This window comes from Nannobrachium achirus, assembly GCF_963921795.1.
Source record: "Nannobrachium achirus genome assembly, chromosome: 21".
NCBI classification, from domain to species: Eukaryota; Metazoa; Chordata; class Actinopteri; order Myctophiformes; family Myctophidae; genus Nannobrachium; species Nannobrachium achirus.
Genome location: NC_137828.1, coordinates 53,028,008 through 53,052,396, shown reverse-complemented (window position 1 = coordinate 53,052,396; position 24,389 = coordinate 53,028,008). Strand labels below are relative to the sequence as shown.

The window sequence follows — 24,389 nt, the reverse complement described above, 5'->3', positions numbered from 1 at the left end:
ATCCACGGCTCGGATCACTCCCACCACGGAGCCCACCTCTGCTGACTCTGGGATTCTGAACTCATGCATGCCTGGAATGAGAGAGAGAGAGAGAGAGAGAGAGAGAGAGAGAGAGAGAGAGAGAGAGAGAGAGAGAGAGAGAGAGAGACAGACAGAGAGACAGAGAGACAGAGAGAAAGCGTAAACAGGGGAGTAAAAGTCCTCATTAATATATTTGACCTCACAGCCTCACTAGCAAACCTAACTTAAGCATCGAACAGCAGAACCAGGAAAAACGATGAGAACGACAAAAGAATCCTATCAAAAAGTCTCAAATTCCCTGACATTATGCGACATGATCTCTCAGGCAATTTGCTCCTACATAAATTAATTTGTGTTTCTTCTTTGTTTGTTCGTGTGTGTGTGTGTGTGTGTGTGTGTGTGTGTGTGTGTGTGTGTGTGTGTGTGTGTGTGTGTGTGTGTGTGTGTGTGTGTGTGTGTGTGTATGTGTATGTGTGTGTGTGTGGCTTCTTCTATTTTATTTCATAATCGTTGCGAGATGATTTCCATTTTTTTTCCCCCCAGTGAGATAAACTGATGGCTGCCTGTCGGGCTGGAACGGCCTCTCCTGTATCTCACATGCTTAAATAAATAGCCTCTTTGCGTGGAGGAGCGGCGATAATACACACACAGCCTGCAGAGACAAACAACACTGACTCACTAATAAAACCCCACTGACAGGGTTTTGGCAAAGCTTGAGTCGTCGGTTCTTGGTAACAGGTGCACGCACACACACACACACACACAGAGACCACATAACCAGTGGTGTAAAGTAAGTACATTTACTTAAGTACAATTTTGAGATATTTGTACTTTACTTGAGTATTTCTAATTTCCAATACTTTTACTTCTATTCCAGTACATCTCAGATCCAAATATTGTACTTTTACTCCACTACATTTATTTGAAAAGTTTAGTTACTAGTTAGTTACTTTGCAGATATAAATTATAATATTATAAAACATGAACCACTTTAGCCCTAGTTTATACCTTGGCTATTTGAAAATAGCCGATCTACAAGCTCACACCGCAACGCGGTGTGAGCTTGTAGATCAGCTATTTTCAAACATTTTGTACTTTTACTTTTGGTACTTTAAGTACATTTTGATGCCAATACTTTCGTACTTTTACTGAAGTACATTTTGAATTTCCGACTTTTACTTGTAACAGAGTATTTCTATATTGCAGTATGGATACTTTTACTCAAGTAAAAAAAAATGAGTACTTTTTACACCACTGCACATAACATACAGTAGATACACAAAACTCTTGTGTGTGCACAAGTGCGTGTGCACACATACACACATACACTCACACCACAGCTTTCCTCAATCCAGCAAGTATTGGCTGGAGAGAGGAGACGGGAGGCACCACTCCGGCAGACAATGATATCTCTCTCTGACACCCCGGCTCCTTTGGGTGTCCCCTTAAAATACCCGTGCACTCCCCCTCTTCCCCCCTTCGTCTTCTATCTACACCCCTCTGTCCCCAACCCTCTCTCCGCATCCTTACAACACCCACTCACCCTCCCTCTTTCCCCTGTCTTCAAGCTACACCCCTCTGTCACACACACCACCATCCCATTTATTTGGCTCTCCATCTCCGTCACAGGGAGCCTTCCTCCACACTCTGTCTGTCTGTCCTTTCTCTTCCCATGAACCGGATCCCCCACCCCGTCACTGCCTCTCCCCTCCATCCACCCTCCATCCATCCACCCTGTCTCTGCTGTGTGCCTGTGTTCTTCTCCCTCCCTCTCTCTCTCTCTCTCTCTCTCTCTCTCTCTCTCTCTCTCTCTCTCTCTCTGGGTGGTGGAAGGCTGAAAGAACAGTGTCTGTGTCCCTGCTGTGGGTAGAGATTAATGGAGAACAGGGTTCTGTGGTTGTGTGTGTTTTGTCTTCCACTGATTGTTTTGTTTAGTTTTTTTTTCCTTTCTTGTGTGCATTTCCCTAAACACTATCACACATGCACACATGCACACGTCCACACATACACACATACACTCAAACACATACAGTATACATGTTTACAGACACATACAGCACATGTGTGCATACGCATGCAGTCAGTCACACTTGCATGCACGCGCAAAATCACAGTCAGTCAGTCAGTCAGTCAGTCAGTCAAACAATGTATTTAATACAATGTATTTGTTTGACTGACTGACTGACTGACTGACTGACTGACTGGCTGACTGACTGGCTGACTGGCTGTGTGTTTGTGATTGCCACACCAACATGTTTTTCTGGTACTGTATGATACCTTGAATCTTGGTACCAGATGTGCCACTTGAGAACGTCACATCATGCCATCGGCAAGACAGTGGATTGTCAGTAAACTGTCTGAATATTGACAGTGAGAAAGGAGGGCATTTGCAAATTTCCAATTAAAAGAAGTGTCGAAAAGAACCTTGGGAAAACAAGTATTTACAGAAAGAATGAAGGAAAAGTACAGTAAAGCCTGAAGTTCGCAAATGGCACACCTGTACATGCTGCCGAGTGACACCAGAGATAGTTTTTCAATGCTACAATTAGATTCAGTGCCAGTTTCGTCCTCGCTTTGCAAAGCAGAGGTGCGAAAGTTTATTTACAACCGCGACTTTCTGATAGAGATGGGTGAATGCCGCGGGAGCACCCGGCCGACGGAGGGGAATGGACTGAGGCTGAGTAAGTAAACTGGGACTGCTATACACCGAGGTTGCACTGAGGCGATCCCAGGATCAGCTGGAGCCCCAGTGGGGAGGTAGTAACACCGCCGACGGTGTGACAGGACAGGAAAGCGGGGGAAGAGAGTGGCTAATATGGTTGAGACAGAGAGCTAACCCCAGCAAACCCGGCCATTCCCACGGTCCTGTTAGCAAATGTCCCCTCCCTGGATATAGTCCGGGAGCCGTGGGGGTGAACGTGGATTCGCCTGTAAAGGTTTTTTTCTCAACTGATTCTTGTAGCTTGGGGTCACCTCTTAAGGATTCAAGATGATGACCAGTGATATCCATTGAGCATTTTTTATTATTAACCCCTTAATGCCTGAAACACAAGAAATCCACCCAGGAGGAAAATACCCAGAAAAAGATTTTTTTTCTGGGTATTTAAGGAGGATCTGAGGGGTCTAACTAGGGGTTTGTCATGATGCTGAATCCATTGCAGGCATTTGTTTTGCACAAAAAACATTCTGTGGGCTAGAAATGGCCTCAGAAAACAATACACGTATGGGTGAGTATTCATGTTAGTCGGAGGCCTTAGGGTTTTTTTTTCTTGTGCTAATCAGTCTAAATATTATCTATTTTGCACAGATGTAGCTCAGGGCATGCTCTAATGATTTAGCTAGGGCGCCCGAGTCTGCGACATTCGGGGTCGCCACAGTGGCCAAATCAAGTTGGGCTCCCATCGACTTTAGTGATGAAAAGTGATGAGTCAGAGTTTTGTGGGTGCTGTGGTGACCCCAAAGGTCGCCGACTGATTAGCACGAGAAAAATAACCCTAAGGCCTCCGACTAACATGAATACTCACCCATACGTGTATTGTTTTCTGAGGCCATTTCTAGCCCACGGAATGTTTTTTGTGCAAAACAAATGCCTGCAATGGATTCAGCATCATGACAAACCCCTAGTTAGACCCCTCAGATCCTCCTTAAATACCCAGAAAAAAATATTTTCCTGGGTATTTTCCTCCTGGGTGGATTTCTTGTGTTTCAGGCATTAAGGGGTTAATAATAAAAAATGCTCAATGGATATCACTGGTCATCATCTTGAATCCTTAAGAGGTGACCCCAAGCTACAAGAATCAGTTGAGAAAAAAACCTTTACAGGCGAATCCACGTTCAGCCAAAAATCACCATTTGGCTCCCGGACTAATACACACAAATGGATACCATCAATCTTTGGAGATCGCTGCAGCACGGAGTAAGAGACTGTTAACGGATACAACACCGGACTCTGGAGCCGAGCTTGCGGGGCTAACACCCCACAGGACCGAGGGAGTGATGTCAGGATGTCCTAAATCCTGTTGAATCCTCTTGACGTAGAGCAAATGGTTGTGCAATGCAGAGCTTTTTACTTGCCACATGAGCTGTCAGCGATCATTACTGCAGTGTATGTTCCCCCAGAGGCACATGTTAAACAGGCAATGGGACAAATGTACAACACTATCAGTCAGCTACAGATGGCCCACACTGATGCTTTTTATATTATTGCTCTGGACTTCAATTAAGTCTGTGTCCATCAGCATTTGAAATTGTTTCTCCTGCTAGGCAACAAAAATGTGGAATGCCATACATGTCATAAAGGAGTGTGAATCCTTACACTCCTCCAAAACTGAGCTAAACGAGCACTTACAGGTGGCTGACCTTGTATTATACTGTACTTTCCTGTACCTGTCTCTACAAACTGTTAATAAAGTATTAAATCAATCAATGTTAATTAAATGTCCTACAAAGAAGGGAACATACACTGGACCATCTCTATACTAGCCTGGAAACCAGAATGCAAAACTTAAATTGCCCTCTGCAGGTTTTGTCTGGCACCGCTCAGTTGTGATTGGATTTCACTCCCTCCGAACTAGAGAGGGACCAATCAGGGCCCAGTATGCGCATATGGGGAGGGTTTATCACCAGAGGCATTTTTTTAACCGCCCCATGGAAATGCAGGTTCCATACAGAAATTCCAGACTAATATCTACGCCGTGATATTAGTCTGCACTGGCCATGTCAGGCCCCCTATACCCCATATTGACAGCTCTGACCACTTGAGCTATCTTGTTGAAGCCTTGCAGGCCCAGGGTGGGACAAGAGCCACCGATAGTGAGGGAAATCTGAGTGTGGCCACAGGAGGCGACAGCTCTACAAAAAGACCAAGCTCTTTTTTCACTCATACTGCAGTGTGGCAGGTACAAGACATGGGTAGATTGCACTGTTTTTCTTTCACTTAATGTGCAATTTCAGTGAAGGAACACTTTGACTGCCATAATTTTGCCATAACTAATGTAGATTACTGCGAAGGCTTTTTCCTACTGTATTTACCTGATTTTCGGGGGCTCCGTGTGCACAGCATGTGTGTGGGGGGGATTGTGTTCCGGTGTTAAGGGAGCAAAATAGTTGTTATACTGTCAGCGTACAGGCACAGCGTAGAGGCACAGCTTCCATCTCTCCTCTCTCTCACTCTCTCTCTCTGCCACACATGCAGTGAGTGGAGCATCTTTAAGGATGCTGCAACAGCTGGGGACAGTATAAATCTAGACAAATATGCAGTTGCTATGTTGGGATTTATAAGCGAGTGCATCGAGGATGTGACCACCGCAAAAAGCTGTCAAGGTGCATTCCGCCAATAAGCCGTGGCTAACGAGGGAGGTTTGTTCCCTGCTGAGGCTTTGTGATGCTGCATTTAGATGTGGAGACATTGAAGCGTGCAACAGAGCAAGGAGTAACCCGTGAAGAGCGTTCAGAGAGGCTAAATGAGCTATTGGGGAAAAGCTGTCCTCTCAGTTTAACGACAGCAAAGACACAAGGGCTCATGGCAGGGTTTCTGGGCAGCCACAGGCTGTACGCCTGCAGCACAGGTTATAAGCAATAATAGCATATCGCCTTTGTCGGGTGGAAACCTTGTATGTCGAAAACCTTCCTTTTTTTTGTTAATATTTTAAAAAAACGATTTAAAAAAGTGAAAATAGCCGATCTATAATGTATATTGTATGTCTGCTATTTTCGCTACTTTTGTGCGACACTTTTGTATAATGAAGCAGGGCTTTACTTTACGAAAAAAGGTACAAATTTGAAACTTGGAGGTTTCTGCCCGACAGTGACGAATGACGATATATATATATATTTTTTTTTAAGTACTTTGTACTTGTACTTGTGACTTTGATGTACTTTGCACGATCCTTCACTCTGTCTTAAGGCCAGCAGGGGTGAGATCCCCGGGCCGACCGCAACCGGCCGTTTGGTCGGTGGCCGGTCTCGCTGTCTCCCCATAAGGCTCTGCATTTAATTATTGTGGTTGCTAAAGGCAACACCCTAGTATAGTTAAAGCTATACTGTGTAAGTTGCTAAACTAGTGGTCAGTATTGCTTTTTTCAGCCGTTTTTCGCCCGGTGTCGCCACGGACCACCGGAGCGGGGCCGCAAACCACCGCCGCAAACCACCGCGACCGATACGAATCCATAGAGGGGTAGAACGTAATTTTCTGGCCAGGATTTGGGGAGTAAGAGGCAAGAATCCTTCACCATCGTAAACACTGTAGCTGAGGGTGGCTACTTCCTGAAGAGACGCAGCACACGCTGTGATTGGCCGGTAGTGTATCATGTGTGTATGATCCGCGATGTGATTGGCCAACGTATACACAACGTATACGGATGATGCAGAAGATGTAATTTTGCCGCGAAATCCGGACCCCGGCCAGGATCATAGAAAACATATTTACAGAAGGCTTTAGGGGCTGAAATTAACTGAGTGGGTGTTCTAAAACTTTAGCGATTTCATAGTTAGGACAACTTTAAGATTTGTTTTATAAAAAAAGTTACATAGTATAACTTTAAGAGACTTACGTATCAAAAATAAGAATCAAGATTTCCATGCAAAGTAACAAAACAGCCAGAAAAGGCTTATCTCCTCGTTTTATAATTATCTTATTTTTAACTTGAAATTTAAAGTTTAACAAAGCAATAAAAACACTGGATAATTTGTCCTAGTACCGTTCTTACAAGTTAATGATCTCTCATATGCCAGTGTACATGTACAAATAGCTTGTGGCTAGATTCACAACTTTTAAAATAGCTTTCAAGTAGTTAGTTCAGCTAATTTTTTTCACTTTGGCAATGACACATCAACAGGGAAAACAACATGAGTTTTGAATGCAGTTTGTCCATTACATGCCATCTCCTTCCATGTTTAGCTACTGACTTCTGAGTCTGGAGTGTTTCTTCTCCATCACACCAAAGAAAGAATTTCTCGATCTCATCCGTTAGTTTTTACAGTTTTTACGTAATGTGTTTCACCCGATGACTCAATGTCTTGATCCCAACCAATGGTTCATGAAACACATCATAACATCCTGTGCCCTTAACAGCCAGGTACTCAAATATGCAGAGGCTGTGTTGGGATTTATAAGCGAGTGCATCGAGGATGTGACCACCGCAAAATCTGTCAAGGTGCATTCCACCAATAAGCCATGGCTAACGGGGGAGGTTTGTTCCCTGCTGAGGCTTTGTGCACAGTCTGTGTTTGTGATTGCGTTTCCAAGAAGCTATACTCACTCTTGGCGAAGCGTGGCGGGTTGTCGTTGACATCCGACAGAGTGATGCTGACCGTGGTGGTCCCTGAGAGCCCCCCCATCTGTCCAGCCATGTCTTTAGCCTGGATCACAACCTGGTAGTTCTCCTTCACCTCCCTGTCCATGCCGGGCAGGGCCGTCTTGATCAAACCTGAGGAGAGCAGGACACCATTGGAGAACAGATTTACATTCAACACTGTAAAGATTTAGCTCAGGCTCTCAGCATGGTGTGATCCAACGACTAGAGCTGAAGAATAAGCTTCACTTCCTAGACTAGCCAACAGTAGAAGCAATAAACAGTAGGAAATAAAAGGTCAGAACCATAATGCTTAGGCAATGTTCCTCTCATACTAGAGGATTATACAAAGACACAACTCTTGTTCTATGTCTCTTGACTGTGACCTTCACATTTTGACACAACACTACTGAACAACACCTTCAGGTTTAATCCCTGGTGAAAGATTGATTTATGATCAAAATTCAAACACCCATGACACAAACCAGTGAAAAGTCAAAATAAAAGGCATCAACGGCAAACGTGTGTCCGTGTTTATGTACAATATATGGCCAAATCTGTGAATAGACAGTGACATTTATTGACACTGTTATGATTCTTTAAATCACTCTGCACTTTATTTTATTCAAAGCATCACAGCACACATTAAAGAGACAATTATCCCCATGCCTTTTGAGGCATGTTTTCCAGGAGGAGTGTTGATAATCTCTGGGTGCATTTTAACATTCAGTGTACTCTTCAGAGTCGAGGCTCAGGCAGGTGGAGAACTGTTCAATTATTTTTCTTCTATGTTCTGACATAATGGATATCTGGAGTCAGGACAGAAGAATATAGTGAAGTGATAATTGGCTGCATATTCAAAAGGTGTGCTCCATCACCTGTCATTGTCTGCCTCCTGTTGAACCACTAATGGATTCGAGTTTTGAAGTATAACAAATAAAAAGCAAGGGGGGGAAGAAGAAAATCCCCTCCTAATAAATTGACAGCACAACTTGGGATATCGGGTGAATACAAAAAAGCAGAAAAAAATACCTGCTCTTTTTTTCACCCATGGAGTGTGGCAACCTGGGAGGTACAAGACATGGGTAGATTGCACTGTTTTTCTTTCTCTTAGTATGCAATTTCCATGAAGGAAGACAAAACCTTAATAAGAGAGCAAAATGGTTGTTGTTATACCGTCAGTGTAGAGACACTGAGGCACAGCATCCATCTCTCCTATCTCACTTTCTCTGCCCATCTACAGTATCTGCCTGTGAATGTGTATGTGCATTTCCATCAGCCCTCTATCTACCCTTTTTACTCTCACTCTACAGGTTTGTTGTTGTTGCTTATTTGTGCATGCACACAAATGCACACACGCAGGCACACACAGAGACACCTTTGTGTGAAATGGATTTCAGCTCAACTGCATCTGAGATAAACAATATTACCACAAGTCATTTATCTAATCTGTATTTTTTTTATTTTGCCCCATAAAAGAAAAACTAAATAGTAATAATAATATTAAAAAGACAAAACAAGATGCATGTGTTCCAAACCAACTATTGATTAAAACTAGCAAGCAGGGGATGGATTATTACACCTAAACAAAAGGTAGAGCCTTACACAATCTGCCATCAAAAAAAAGCCATGTTTGCAATCATGTCTAGTCACCCTGATGAAGGCATTGTTGCTGCAACACGTATGTGTATTTTTTTCAGGTTTATACATTGTTCACAAGAGTGCCTTGGTCTTTTTCCATTTTTGTTTTACAATGTGTTATATTTGACTAGTCCTGTGCCCTATAGACAGGTTTCTTGTTTACAAACATTGAGACTAAATGAACAGATGACTGTATCATGTAATCAATTCCGTCCAATCCCTAAACCTGTTGTTTTGGAGAGCGCTGGTTTCATTGGCTAATTTTGGTACAGAGGGTGGTGAATGTTAATTGGTTCACAAGTTTGACAGCCTTTGACAGCCTAATAGGTGTGTCTCCAATGGCTAAACATTTGGGCTTAATGAAAAGGAACAACCCACCGCAAGAACACTGACTTTAACTTCATTTAATCTTTAGGCTATGGCCTCTATGCATCCTACGTGATTACGAAGATGACGTTGCATCTGTTCTCTGTTATCTGACTCAAGCTTGAGAATGGTCCCAATACAGCCCTATTAACACAGATTTACAATGAGGAGACTCGCTTCTACAGGACCCTAGGCACTTACTGTACTTGCAGAGGCCAACCCTGTGAATGTTAAAGAGTCACATGATCCAGTACTGGGATCGAAGGGACACATTGGACACTGACCCGTCTCGGGATCCACAGAGAAGTAAGGCTGGCCTTCCAAGATGCTGTAGACCACCCTGGCACTGTTCCCGTACGTGGAGTCATCTGCGTCTGTGGCCGTCACTTGAATAACAGAGGTGCCTTGCAGAGAGGAGAGAGAAGAGGAGACAATAGTGGCAGATTAGATCCGTTCTTTGATACTATTGAAAATTGAAGTGACGTGTTTATGCAGGACACGGGAGTCGCCCTGCCCTGCTGTAGTCAGCTGTCAGTCATCTCTGTTCTCATTACTTCATTCTCATATCTGCTGGTCATTACGTCACATGACTGCCATACTCCAATCAAAGCTCTCAATCAATAGGGGAGGCTCCTTTAAATACAGCTTGCTTTCTCTACCTATGCTTGGTTTCCGAAGCTTTGGAACATTCGCTGCTAGCTGCCTCCTCCTCCACCCCAGCCTTCACCTTTCACGATCAGTCTGGCTAAGCTCAAATACTTTGATTGTCTAAGTTACATGTCAATGTACTGTTAAGCTCAAATACTGTGATTTTGACTGACAAAGTTACATGTCAATGTATTGTTGCTATTGTTCTGCTATTGTATATTGTTCTGCTAAATACCACATTGCGGTTGTATGCCTCGGCCAACCAATTGCAGTTTACAACCTATGTCTTTCCACTTCCCAGACTACTGTATCATACTTTATGTAGTGAAGTCTTTTGTTGAACATGTTTTTAAGGTCGCAATGACCTTGAGCTAGGTGTTCCTGAGATCTTGCATTCGCGAGAACGGGACAGACGTAAGGTGAAGGTGACCTTTAAATTGGACGACCTACTTCTAATAATGTCGTCCTTGTGGACATTTGAGGCAAATGTCAGGAATAACCTGAAAACCTAATGCCTCCGGCCATGGCTGTCCACCGGTGCAGGCATGAAAATGGTCATCAATAATTTCTTATCTGGTCACGTTAGCAAATGAGATATCTGCTAGGCAGCACGTATAGCCTCATAGCTGATTGATTCTGAGTCCTGATGTATTTTTCTAAGTACCACTTCATGCTTCTTCTCTCGCTACGCAGCTGGCACTGGTACTGCTGCTACTTTGCAAGTCCCAAGAAAGCCATTAGTGCATTTTGAGATCTCGAGGACCTAGCAAGGCTATAATGTCTGATTGCGGGCGAATGGCTGTGATCAATGTCCGTGTTCCAGAGCAATGTCTGAGGCATCTACTGTATCTCAGTAGAGCATGAAAAGCAAGTGGGTAGCCGAGTACCACCTCCCAAATGATGCCTTGCAGGGCAAGGCGCCTCATTACATGTGCAAGGAAATTAATTGACTAGAAATATTTAATGGCAGACTGGAATAAATATACAGTACACTGTAATTGTGCAATACAATGAGAATAATGACCCAAATAACTTGTGTGAGTCTGTTACAGCCCCATAAAATGTAATTAGTAAAGATGAGGAGTTGCGTGTTGTAGAGAAGACAGTGTGACTGAAAAAGCAGATGGTGGGGGGAAAGAGAGAGAGAGAGAGAGAGAGAGAGAGAGAGAGAGAGAGAGAGAGAGAGAGAGAGAGAGACCATACCTGCTGCCACCTGTATTGCCAGTTCCACAACAGATCCACAGCATGTCCAGTATCTAGCCTATACATTCATTTTCACTCTGTGTTCCGCTGTTTATTTACAGTACGTTGCTGCCGTTGTGTAACATACAGTAACGCAGTAAAGTACCTCTCATTCTGAAAGGTCAACATCAAACATCAAATTTCAGAATTATTTATTTATTTTACACAGTCTGCACTTGCTGGATTACGAATGCACAGTAATTAAAGTTAAATTTAGCGCACAGTGACAAGAACAAACGAAAATGCAAAATCAACAAACGGTAATGTCTGAGAAATTGGGGAGGGCGAGTAGAACATTTATTCACACCAATGACGGAGTTGACAACTGCAGCAATCAAACCAAATAACATTTTAATAAGATACTCTATTTAAAAGATTATCTGCTCTCAGCTGTACAGCTGTAACCGTCACAGAGATGGGTTTACTTTGTTTATTTTTCCTAATGATTCTCGTTTAATTAGTCAAGCCATCCTCACATTCAGTCGGCTCTATTATAATGATTGATAAACTCCCATTGATCCGGTAAGACTGGAATTGTGAAATGTCTCCATCCTGTTTGAACAGTAAAACCTGTAAGCCTGATCACCCGAGTGCACGCACGCACGCACGCACACGCACACACACACACACACACACACACACACACACACACACACACACACACATTAATATTTGATTACTGCCTGTTGTAAGAACATAGTATGTATAACAGTATGTATCAGACGTGCGTGTGAGACCCTTCTCATGCACACTGCACATAGTGTCAAAGCACCCTGTTGAAAGGGCTTAAACCTGTCAAATAGTACTGGGAAAGGGCTTTGTAGCTGTTGTGACCCCAGGGTCATGTGTATTTGTGCTGTGTGTGAGCCTGTCTTGTCCCCTCATTGGTGTGTGTGATTGAGTGAGTGGTGATGATGAGTGACTTCCAGCTGGAGTGAACACGGTCTGACCCGCTGGTGATTGGCTCCTAGTGTTCATGGACTTCACTATAAAACTACCTGTCTAGAGTTCATCAGACAAGATGTCTTCCTCCTGACCAGTCTAGTCTTCTATGTCAAAAGCCACGTTTAGACAGTAGCAAAGCATCACCATAATTCCATACATTGAATAGATAGACATGTATGTAGCCTACATTGGTATCTAGTAGACACACAACAGCGCGTAGGGTACGCACCAATGTCGGACATCTCGGGGACCCGGGCCATGTAGGGATTGCGGGTGAACTTGGGCTCGTTGTCGTTGATGTCGTGGATCTTGACGACGAACTCGGAGTCGCCCTCCTGCACCTCGTTGGTGAAGCGGTTGACCACCTTGGCATGGAGGATGTACATGTCCTTCTCCTCACGGTCCAGCCTCTTGGTGGCGTGGAGGTCACCCGACTTCTCGTCTATCTTGAACAGAGTCCCTGCGCCCTCCCCGGAGAGCACGTACCTCACGCTGCCGTCGCCCGGGTCCGAGTCGGAGTGAAGCTGGGAAGAGGAAACACAGAGAAGAAGGGGGTAATGACATAATTGTGTTGCCTCTGCAAACATTTCATTTCAAGATTCTCAAGTGAGTGCACATAATATTCAATTTGTCTCCTGTTCGTCTCGAGTCTGACAAGTCTATGCTTTTGGTGAAATGTGAACGGTTCTGATGTTATTAAACAAAAGATGTTTGTGATCTTAAGAAATCTGCCAGTAAAATCAGGATACTGAGCACAAGAGCTTGTGTTTGTGATGTTCACAACACTGCAAATGACGTAATTTAGAAGGTCCACATAGATAGAAGGTGCTGCATTGGAGAGGGCATTATGTATATGTATATAGTACCCTGCATTATTTTGTTTAGATTGTTAAATGTTTTTTTGTTTTTTGTTATTATTATTACATTTTGAAAACCCTGCAACAGATGTCCTTACATTTTATTTATATTTATTCTCTATCTATACTATTGCTTGTTCAGAGAGGAATGTTATTAGGGGATTGAGGTTTCAGTCAACGTGAGCCAACCTATTGAGAAAGAGAGGGGGCGGGACTTGACCGAGTGAGCTAGAGACCGGAGGGTTTTCAGAGCAGGCAAAGAGAGTGGACAAGCAGAGTCATTAAGTGTTTAAATGTTTTGGTAATCTGTTGCATTCCAGTTAAGAGCCACAGGGTTTGCATCAGTGTGGTTTTGTTCTTGTTAAGCCTGTAAGGAAAACGGGAGAGTTTGTGTGTTTTAGTCAGATGTTTAGTGCAGCAGCTGCTGACAGTATTACCTGGCTAATGCTAAGCTAACGCTAAAAACACAACAAGTTTGGTCTGTCCACTGAAGTTGGTGACTGCAGGAGGAGAAGAGTGCCTGGAGGATATTTGTGTTTTTTGCACCAAGTTTTGAGTGAGTATGAGACTACTGTATGTGAAATTGATAAGTAGAGAATTGTTGTAAAAGGACATAAGTTCATTAGTGTATGGGTTTTCCCTTTTGGATATAGTGTGCTTCAGGATGTTGCTGCACCAGATGTGGTAATAGAAGTGCTCAGAGCTTGCCACTGCATACAGAGGGTCCATGTGCACACAGGTTTGCATTTGGGTCTGCCTACAGCACACTCCTCATCTGGAGCCTGGTGTTTGGACGCTACAGCTTCTGCACAGGGTTCTAAGGAACTGTGAGTACAGACTATAACCACTGTGGATTTTCCCTATGAGCTCCAACAGCGCGCCAACGATACTGGTACTATAAACTGAGTCAAACAAACACCGGGTATTTTTATTTATTTTTATTTGAAGAGTCAATTGTATTTTTTTTTCTTTTTTGTCAGGGTCAGAGGGACTAGGCAGGATCAGTTCACATGTGTATCTGGTATAGATAGGTTTAATTAGTGTGATTCAAAATAACAGTATAGCTGTAAAATAAGCTAACCGGGCCTTTTGCACCTGATCTAAGTTATATGCCACATTCCACTAGCCACAGTAGACACATTTTTAAACAAAATGTATTTTGTTGCCAATACCAATTCCTCCTCTGTGCTAAAGAGTGTGCTTTAATTTAGAATACCATTTGAGAATTGTGTGAGTGGGCTACACATACTAGTAGCCTATGCTTGTATGGGAGTGGCTATCATGCATTGTGTGTGTGTGTGTGTGTGTGTGTGTGTGTGTGTGTGTGTGTGTGTGTGTGTGTGTGTGTGTGTGTGTGTGTGTGTGTGTGTGTGTGTGTGTGTGTGTGTGTGTGCGTGTGCGTGCGTGCACGTTTTGCATGCTCGATCGCATGCATGCCAAAATAACTCTCTCCCTCTCCTCTGTCTTTCTTTGTCTTTATCCTACTTATTTTCTCTCTTTATCTCCTGCTTTAATTCCACCCCAGTTTAGCATGCTCTGACATTTTAATTCCGACAGATAAATTACAGAGAACTCAACACAAAATGTCTCCAGTCTTTTACGTCTCCAGTCTTTTTTTTGTGTGTGTGTGTGTGTGTGTGTGTGTGTGTGTGTGTGTGTGTGTGTGTGTGTGTGTGTGTGTGTGTGTGTGTGTGTGTGTGTGTGTGTGTGTGTGTGTGTGTGTGTGTGTGTGTGTGTGTGTGTGTGCATGCACATTTCTAATGTGTTGTGCACATGGGCGTTCAGCATAGGAGCTCTTGAATGGTTCGATATCCCACTTTCTTGCCTTGGCTCTCATTTAGCACAGTTCAGCCCACCAGTACCTGCTAGTGGTGGTTTGTAGGGTCAGGTATGTTTTTTTATTTTATTTTTTTCACCCAATTTAGTGGTTATATGTCTATTAACCCTCCCCACCAGTTTCTGTGTTGCCACTGATCTTGTATGCTACTGACTCGCTTGCCAGCGAGGAGCCCCTGACAGGACCAAGTAGCACTTCTCATAGGAGTGTCAAAAAAAGACGCCGTCCCCGCCCCAGCATCACTTCACCAAACACTGGCCAATTGTGTTCGTATAAGCGCTCAGCAAAGCCGGATGCACCATGGTGGATTTGAACAGGTACTTTACCCCTGTGCCTCCGAGTATCTGCGTCGCATATTAAAAAGGCTTTTCGTGGCAGTAGGTGAGCGGGAGCTTTACTAATCCATTCTGTTGTAACGGGGTGAACATGCACCTGAGAAATGAGCGGCTTTGTGGATTAAATTCTACAGCGCTATTCACCGTACTTGAATATTTCTGAGGGGGACAACAATGGCTGTCGTCTATCAGCCAAGTGAAGGTATACCTGCTGCAAGATTGTAGCACCTTGGGATTAGCATTTTGATCAATATTTATTTGTCGGGTTTAACACTTTTATTTTTCTCAGTCAACCAAGAAAGGATTGAATTCAACATAATATGAACAACTTTGCTATACACACACCTTCACTTTTGTCAATACTAGATCATTTCTAGTGTGCATGCTTCCAAAAAGTGACTCGGTTGGCTGAAAACAGCCAATCTTAACGTTATTGTCTTCCTCGCGCTGCCATGCCAGCAATGTCCCTCTCCATGACTGTCTATCTGGCTGCCTATCTCTGCTAGTGCGACAACCACAATTAAGTTAAAGATAGCGATAGACAGTGTGCAGAGATGGGAAGTAACGAAGTACAAATACTTCGTTACTGTAACGAAGTACATTTTTCAGTACTTTGTACTTTACTGAGTAATTATTTTCCTGGGTACTTTTTACTTTTATCTGTTACATTTTAACACACGTATCTGTACTTTTACTCCGCTACATTTTCAAAACAGGCTCGCTACTTTGGTTTTATGTTAATGTTGCGCCGATGCGTGGCAGATCAAACAAAATGATTAAAGCGCTTGATCATCATTCATACAGGCTGCGGTGGTGACGCTCTGCTGCTGGCCAGAGTGGGAGTCACTGTGTCAAGTAGGAAAGCACCGGTCTATTTACTTCCTGTAGCTAGACTACCAAATAAAACTAATCATTAATCCTACATAATAGCTAGCCTAATACCCTATGCTCTTATTTTGAAATCCACGGTATTCAGAGGAAGAGGAAGGAAGATGGTTTAATTCTACCATATCATGCTGTAAGTGTAAACCATTCATCTCGTCACAGCTTTCAAACATGTCAACAATGAATACACGTGGATTATAACTACTATGGATTATAAACACAAGACTTTGCCATGCTGCTCTTGTAATGCACACGCGTTGGAAATGCGTTCTTTTTTAACCTCCGAAGCTTAGGTGAGTCAGTGCCATTGCTTTTTATCTCATGCTGGATAAAGTTCTGTATGGAAAAAGTGAAACGTTCTGCAGACTCTGCACAACTGTTGTAGCTTCGGTCATCTTTGCCTCGCAAAAGCCTTTAGAGTGTGTGTGTGTGTGTGTGTGTGTGTGTGTGTGTGTGTGTGTGTGTGTGTGTGTGTGTGTGAGTGTGAGTGTGAGTGCAGTGAGTGAGTGAGTGAGAGAGCGCGTGTGCCCTCATGCGTGTGCATGCATGCGTTTGTTTGAATTGATTGATTTGATTGCATACTTGATTAGCAGTTCTCATAGCAAACGCACTACTGTATGATTATCATCCTACTGTCTGTATGGCTTGTTTACATTGGGGTCCTCTGACAGACATGCAAAACATCTTAAAGTATAACAGTCAGACATCTGTCTGTCTGTGGATGTGAGATGTATTATAATTATAATTGAACAATGAAAACGACATTCTTATTAGGAAACCTTATCTGTATTTTAACATCAGTCATAATGGTGTAGGCCTACTTGGTGGTCAATTGGCATTTAAAAAAATGGGTTACAAAATCGTGGGATACATATATTTTTTATAATAATAATGATTGTTCTTGGAGAGTCAAATATTATCTATAACTGGTACTCAGGCAAAAAAAAACACTGCTGCATTTAGATTTCACATCATAGTAGGAAACCAATTCTTGGCCAGTTTTAAGACGTATGTTTGGTGGGGATCCTTTAATTTTAATATCCTTCAAATTCTAGAAATATACGGTAAAAATACTTTTACTTTTACTTTAAAAGTACTTTTCAAAGCACATACTTTTTACTTTTTACTTGAGTAATTATTTGGAATGAGTACTTTTACTTTTACCAAAGTCGTTTTTTTCACAAGTACTTTTACTTTTACTTAAGTACAGAACGTGAGTACTTTTCCCATCTCTGACAGTGTGACATAAGCTGTGTCGACTCATCTCTATGGAAACAGAATGATCTTGACACCGCTGTCTGGCTTTTTTATATTAACCACTTGAACCCTAGTGTCCATATTCTGAGAACTTTAGCCAAAAATAGCAGATCTACAAGCTCACAAGCTTATAGATCGGCTATTTTCAGCCGAGGGGAAAAAGAGTAGACTAAGTACAGAGTGAAAGGTCAAGTTTATTAAGTATTGACGGTTCAAGTGGTTAAATATCTGAAAACAAAAATGTACATGAATCCAAAATGAAGATTGTGCTGTCAAACGATGAGACTATATGGAATCTATGATAAGGTTGTGGGGTCCCTGCTTCATCTCTCTCTCAACTACAAACAGCACGAAAGTAAGGATCCATTATCTCATTTGTTGCTTCAGTAGCTTTGATCACTGTTATTCAGAATGACAATACAGTAGGCTACAATACGCTTCAGTATCTCTGCAGTTGAAAAGTGGGACACTTTTAACTGTCAACCCATTCAATGCAGAGCAGACATCCCTTTGAAGTCTGCGGCACAGCCTTATTTTAGTCCCCATCTCCCAGACAGCGTAGTCATGGTTTCGATCCCATTGCTCGAAGAGACTGTCCATCCAATGCCAGAATAGATATGCAATCAACACTTCTACAAGTGCAGAATGAATATGACACATTATGACAGAGAGGGCCTCGGGGCAGAGGGAAAAAAATAATGTTGCTTTGGGGTTGAGCAGATATTAACAAACGGGATGATAACGGCAGAAACGGCTGGGTGTTGAGGGGATGAGTTTAGATTGTGACAGTGTTGGGAAAGTTCACTTTAAAAACGAACTAGTTCAAGTTCAGAACTTCTAAAATGAACTAGTTCATTTCATAGTTCATAATTCTATATTTTGAACTAAAGTTCATGGTTCCCCAAAATGAACTAACTTAGTTCTTTTTCGTTCTTTTTTTAACCATCATTTTTTTTATACTTTTGGCTATTCAAAAAAAAAAAAAAAAAAAAAAAAAAAAATATATATATATATATATATATATATATATATATATAATGTTTAGACGTTGCTGCATGCTATTATTTGTCAAAATTATTGACACAGCCCATATAGAACCACACACAGCAATAATTTCATCCAACTTAACATTGAGGTGCCCACAATATTTATGTGCCCACTGCCCAGTTCCCAGTCTTCCTGCACCCTTATTGTGAAGGGCTGAAGGCAGACGTTTCTAAACCTCGCGCACAACATGTTTCCGCGTTGGTTAAAATAGCTGATCTACAAGCTCACGTTGTCTCGTGGATGCGACGCGTTGTGAGCTTGCAAATCAGCTATTTTCGCCGTGCAACACACATAGGACAAAGTATAGTCAGGCTTGCGAGACGTAACGAGGAGGAGATTCACAATGCAGCTGCAGAGTGCAGACAGCACCGCATATGCTATTGGAGCATGTGAATGAAAAGAGAGACGAGAGGACAGACGACCGCGGACCGCCGCATGAACGGCCGACGAACGCCGACGAACGCCGTTCACGGGCGTCAGAATGACCGCGTTCGACAATATCGTTCATCAAGCGAAAACAATTATGTTCAGTTCACGTTTGCCCAAAATATGAACGTGTTCATGAAGGATCGTTCTTTGAACGCGTTCGGGTACAACACTGGATTGTGATACATAAATAAAACTGCTCTGAGACGATAACATTGTTTAATCTCACTCAGACATCTCCCTCTTGCCCCTGCGATGTTGCTGGACAGCTGTTTGCCGTCCGTGTTATCTCGTGACCTCATCAACGCCTCCAGCCGCCGGCTCAATGCCACCGAGCAGAGGAACATAATTGAAGTGGTCCCGACAGCCACCCTCCGTCACACCAGCGCGGGCAGAGGGCGAGGGTCTCATCCTGTGCATCGACACGTGCGTGACAACATGTGCTCCAGGGTCGCTGCTGGGAGACGGCTGGGCCTCTCGTATACAGTATATATTCCATGACAACACAGTGGAAAGCAATAGCGGTTAAACCACAATTGCATTATATTGTTTTTAATGTGTTCTGCTTTAAGACCACTGCCTGCGTAAGCCAAATAATGAAGAGCATATCCATGCAGGCACACTGTACAGTACATGTAGAATAAATACATTAAATGCCTTATTTCCATTTTCCAACAATGGTTTTATTGAAATAACCACACCTGGTTACAGACGGACTGCTTTGTTGCATGTGCTACTACGTGCATGCATAGAGTGTCTGTTAATTAATTTGACACATACACCAATACCTAATTTCAAGCCGTCTTCGTTGATATGTGTACCTTGCATGTTGATAGGCCTTACCGCACACTCATACACGTGTATACGCACATACAGTATACACACACCACAATCACATATGTATTATAACACTTAGCACACCAATATTTGAGCTTCAGTTCAGAGCCTGAGTGCGGGTATGTGCATGCAAGCGTGTGTGTGTGCGTGTGTGTGTGTGTGTGTGTGTGTGTGTGTGTGTGTGTGTGTGTGTGCGTGTGCGTGTGCGTGTGTGTGTGTGTGTGTGTGTGTCTGTCTGCAACTTTACTGATACTTGTGCATGATGACACCACCAACACTGTCTGCCTGCCTGCTTGCATTGGACTGCGCCGAGGCGCCTATACGCACCAGGCCCAGAACTACTGGGGCCGATCAGTGGCTGTAAATACTTTATGAGATATGATGGTAGCACAAACAGTCCTCACCCACAGGCCACAGCTTTTTTCCCCCAGAGGAGATGTGCCCTTTGGCAACGTAAAACGTTATTAAATAAACAAGCACCCCCACCCCCCCAGGGCTTCTCGAAGGCCCACATACAGCTCGCCTACTAATGAGCACCAGTGTAAGAGAGGTGTGTGTGTGTGTGTGTGTGTGTGTGTGTGTGTGTGTGTGTGTGTGTGTGTGTGTGTGTGTGTGTGTGTGTGTGTGTGTGTGTGTGTGTGTGTGTGTGTGTGTGTGTGTGTATGTATTATATATATATATATATATATATATATATATATATATATATATAAAGATTGTACATAATAATAATAATAATAATAATAACCTGCCATTGTGTTATATTTCCAATTCATTTAAGTTCCATGTCTGCGTGCTCTTGTATATCCCTGTGTCACTTACATAATGGCGATACATTATGGTGATACTCTTTTTCTTTCACTCAGAACAACTTCTGTATCCACCAGAGGAGGACACGGATGCAGACAGGCTGCCCATATTCATTCCCCCCCTCAGGGCTTCATTCATCACTTGGACTTTATCGCAGAATTAACAAACAGCAGTGGCAAACAGATTAAGATCAACACGCTGGCAATCCTGAGTGGTAACTGACTAGTGGAGAGAGAGCTGGCATCCATGTGAAGGAGAGCACGGTCGTTCACAGAGTCATGATTAAGTGTGGCGCTCGATGGTTTAGCTGATCTATTAATGGTGTCTTCTGGAGAAAGGGCTCCGTGGGCATCACCTCCCTCCCAGCTCGAAATGGGGTGCACTCTCGGCTAAGTGCACGCCGCCCTGATAATCCATTCTTCTCTCTATTAGTCCTTGTACGACTTTAAGAAGGAACGAGCCGCAACATCAATCACTGCTTCCCCTGAAGACCAAGTGGTTCGATTAGAGCCACCACCGACATCTGTCCTCTTTCTTTTGTTTTAATTGTATTACTTTTATTTTACCTTATATTATTTTTAGTTTGCCCTTTTTTTTGGCTTGCTTCTCTCTCTGACCACACAGAGGTTAATTGTAATCCTTTTATGGCCGAGAGGAACGAAGGCTAGAGTGCAGGAACAGGGTGGGGAATGGAAGGGTCTGAAGGTCAAGCCTCGCACAGGAGGATGTACCGTATGGTTGGCTGGCTGGCTGACTGGCTGCTGGCTGGCAGGCAGGCAGGCAGGCATGCCATGCATGTATGCACCCTGGGTGCGACCTGCGTTGTTCTAACGGAAGTGGTGGAAGTGCTGCGTTTAAGGGAAGTTACGTCATGTGGTGCAGGTTTGTTTACATCCCCATAACCGAAACAAACCTAAATAGATTGTAGCTCTTAACTCGCTTTTAACTCTTATTGTGCCGATCCCGAACTAGTTCGGCTTTATTTGGACCTAACGTTCGGGGTGCCGATCCCGAACTAGTTCGGCTTTTTATAAAAATAAAAAAAAACATCCAGAGGCCTTACCGAAGCACCGGGCTAAATTTTCGAGCCGGGCCGCCGGCCGTCATCTGTTTACATGGCCCGCCGATATTTCCCATCCACTCCAATGCAATCCAGGATCTTTAGAGCTCATTTTCTCTGTTCCATGCATATCCATGAGGTGTGCAAGGTTTAATCACGGCTAAATCGCCGAAAATAGGGCTTCTAAAATGCTTGGTAGCCAATAGCTAACTTCAAGCTAACTTCATCCTGTTCCTGTTCATGCACAAAGGAAAGTGTTCAGGCGCGTCATGGCTGCGCACGGCTTGTGCATATACAGCGTATGTCTATGGTGGATTCTATGGCCATTGGGCGCCCTCTAGTGGTGATTCTGGTCACTGAAAGAGAATCTGTTTTTGTTTGGATATTGTTTATTACGAGTGCATGTTTATTACAGAGCGGGGGAGAAGTAGAACTTTCTTTTTTAGCGGGGGAAACGTTTGCAGGAACACCGCACTGTAAAAAAAGAAAAAAAAAATATATATATTCACACGGCGGAAGTCCCCCTTTCTAACCCCTCTCTGCCCCATATCGTGTCCAGACTTTTCTCTTCGCAGATTTGTAAGCCTGGCTACGCAAGGTTAATATGTATGTTGCGGGGAGGTTATTCATTCAACTGGTTACACACTACGTATGCAGACCCAGGGGTTGACACTAAGGTCTCATTGGCACTTGCCTGTCGGGCAAGTACAGGTCATGTTCTACTTGCCCAAGGGTCATGCTCACTTGCCCGAAAAGCAAATCGTCCATTATAAAATGATAGGTAAAATTTGAATTTCTGTTCAATTTAACACATTTCTGGATCTGTGCGATAAAAAATGTCATACCTAATTTTTTATCCAAATCCCTACATAGCTATGATTGAATATGACTATGGGTTTAGAGCTGGGATACCCGACCGAAATCCGACGGGACCCGACAAGCCCAACGGGCTCGGGCCCGGGTCGGACGCATTTTCATAATTAATTGTCGGACGTCGATTCGGGTCGGACATATTTTTGATATAGCCTCTGCCTACCTATATGACATGCATCATGCACTCTCTCTGCATGATGCACGGAGTGTGCAACCCCTGTGTGTTGGTGGTGTGTGTGTGTGTGTGTGTGTGTGTGTGTGTGTGTGTGTGTGTGTGCTGCTCGCACTAATGCTGCAGCCACGGAGACAACTCTGACCACGGAGAAAAGTCCCACGCTGAGGTAAACGCGCAGCGCGCTGTAGTGGTTTGGAAGTGGCGTGCCGCTGAATGGAGCTCCTAGCTGTGTTCCACTACTGTCCCTTGCATTGGATGTTTATTTTTCGGCGCTGTTGTGTGCAGTCGCAGTGCACTGTGCCAGGCCAGCCTCGTCCGTCCATTCAACACACATCACATCACTCAAGTAAATCCTGGCTTATACTTCTTCATCACGGCGTGTTCCGTGACAAAATGTGGCTGATCTGCAAGCTCACAACGCCTCGCATCCGCGACGCGTTGTGAGCTTGTAGATCTGCTATTTTCCAGGCGCAGAAACTTGCAGTCAGACATCGAGCGCAGCGCACGTTATTATTTTTTATTATTTAATAATCGACATAGCCTACTATTTAAACACTTTCACAAGCTACAGTGTGGCTTAATATTCACATTAAGGGTAACAAGCAGGCACGCTGCATGCACTGCACATTAGAACAAGTTTGCTAGTGAGTGTAAATCAGTGGCTTCCTCAAAGAAAAAGAAAGGAGGGGAAAAAGCGTTGGAAACATAAGGTTCGGGCCTTGGCGCGGGTCGGACACACGTGCGTGTGTGTGTGAGAGAGAGTCAGATAGAGAGATAGAGGCTGCCACTGAAAGCTGCACAGACTCCTACCTTTCCGATATACTGCATTTGTGCCCCAGTGAACTCCTCCAGCAGGTAGAATTGATTCCACATCCAGCCTCGTTTGGTTCGTCTGAGCGGCAGCGAGCCATCTGTGTCCTGGTCTGTGAGCCCCACTGAGGGCCCACGCTGCCTCCTTATAGTCCTTCGCGGGGCCCTCAGCCCCTCACCCTCCGAGGAGCTGAGTTGGGTCCACATCCACAGCGCCAGCAACAGGCATGCTGTTCCTCTAGCTGTAGTGACAGTACGTCCCATGAGCCCCCAATGTTCTGTTCTCCTCTGTGGCGGTCAGAGTCCACTACTGGTGGTGGTTCTTGTGTGTCAGTATCAGGTCAGAGTCCACTATACTGGTGGTGCTGCTGGTACTTTGGTCAGAGTGTCAGGTCAGTCTTCATGCTTCATTTCTGTGGTTGTGGTTAAAGTAACGAGAAGAATCGCCAGTATTCCATTAGCCAAGCCAACAGCACCTGAAACACACACGAACGCACGCACACAAACACGCGAGCGACAGAGATTGTTAGTACCATGTACACATGTACCATGGCCTAGTTTAACCCCTCACATGCTACTTAAAACAGATTTATTGTCTCCACCAGCCGAAGGCAGGGGGAGAGTATGTTTTCGCCCCTGTCCGTCCGTCCGTGCGTCCGTCCTCCGAGTTTGTGTACAGCTAATCTCTGGCACCGTTGGCCCGGTCGCTGCCAAAATGAGCACACACACTCCCTGGATGCCAATTCAGAACCTCTGCCCCACATTTTTCAAATGGCCCTGTTCTAGCGCCACCATGAGGCAGATGTTTGCAAAACACATTTCTGTACACTACTCCTACAGATTTTGTCCAAAAATCACGCAAATCGGTAGACAGTGTCTCTACAGTCACGTGATCGACACGGATCTGTCTGATTGTCCATATTCCATCCTGATTAAGGGCTGATGTGAAAAATGCAGGGCAAAGGTTTATCCCTAAGGAGTGCGCTTTCAAAGTTTGAAACTGATCGGTGGAGTTATAGGTAAAA

General features: G+C 43.8%; 1 protein-coding gene across 1 annotated transcript in view; it reads right to left on the bottom strand.

Moving 5' to 3' along the window:
- LOC308306796 (cadherin-6-like) overlaps window positions 1-23,628 on the bottom strand; it is a gene marked incomplete at both ends in the record, with an annotated part of 32,712 nt that extends 9,084 nt beyond the window's left edge. The window contains 5 exons of the mRNA XM_080751838.1: window positions 1-71; window positions 7,281-7,448; window positions 9,605-9,724; window positions 12,385-12,679; window positions 23,365-23,628. The exon at window positions 1-71 is cut by the window's left edge and continues 117 nt beyond it. Of these exons, the coding sequence (XP_080607964.1) occupies window positions 1-71; window positions 7,281-7,448; window positions 9,605-9,724; window positions 12,385-12,679; window positions 23,365-23,628 (918 nt within the window). The remainder of the gene's footprint in view (window positions 72-7,280; window positions 7,449-9,604; window positions 9,725-12,384; window positions 12,680-23,364) is intronic.
- Between the last annotated feature and the right edge of the window lie 761 nt (window positions 23,629-24,389).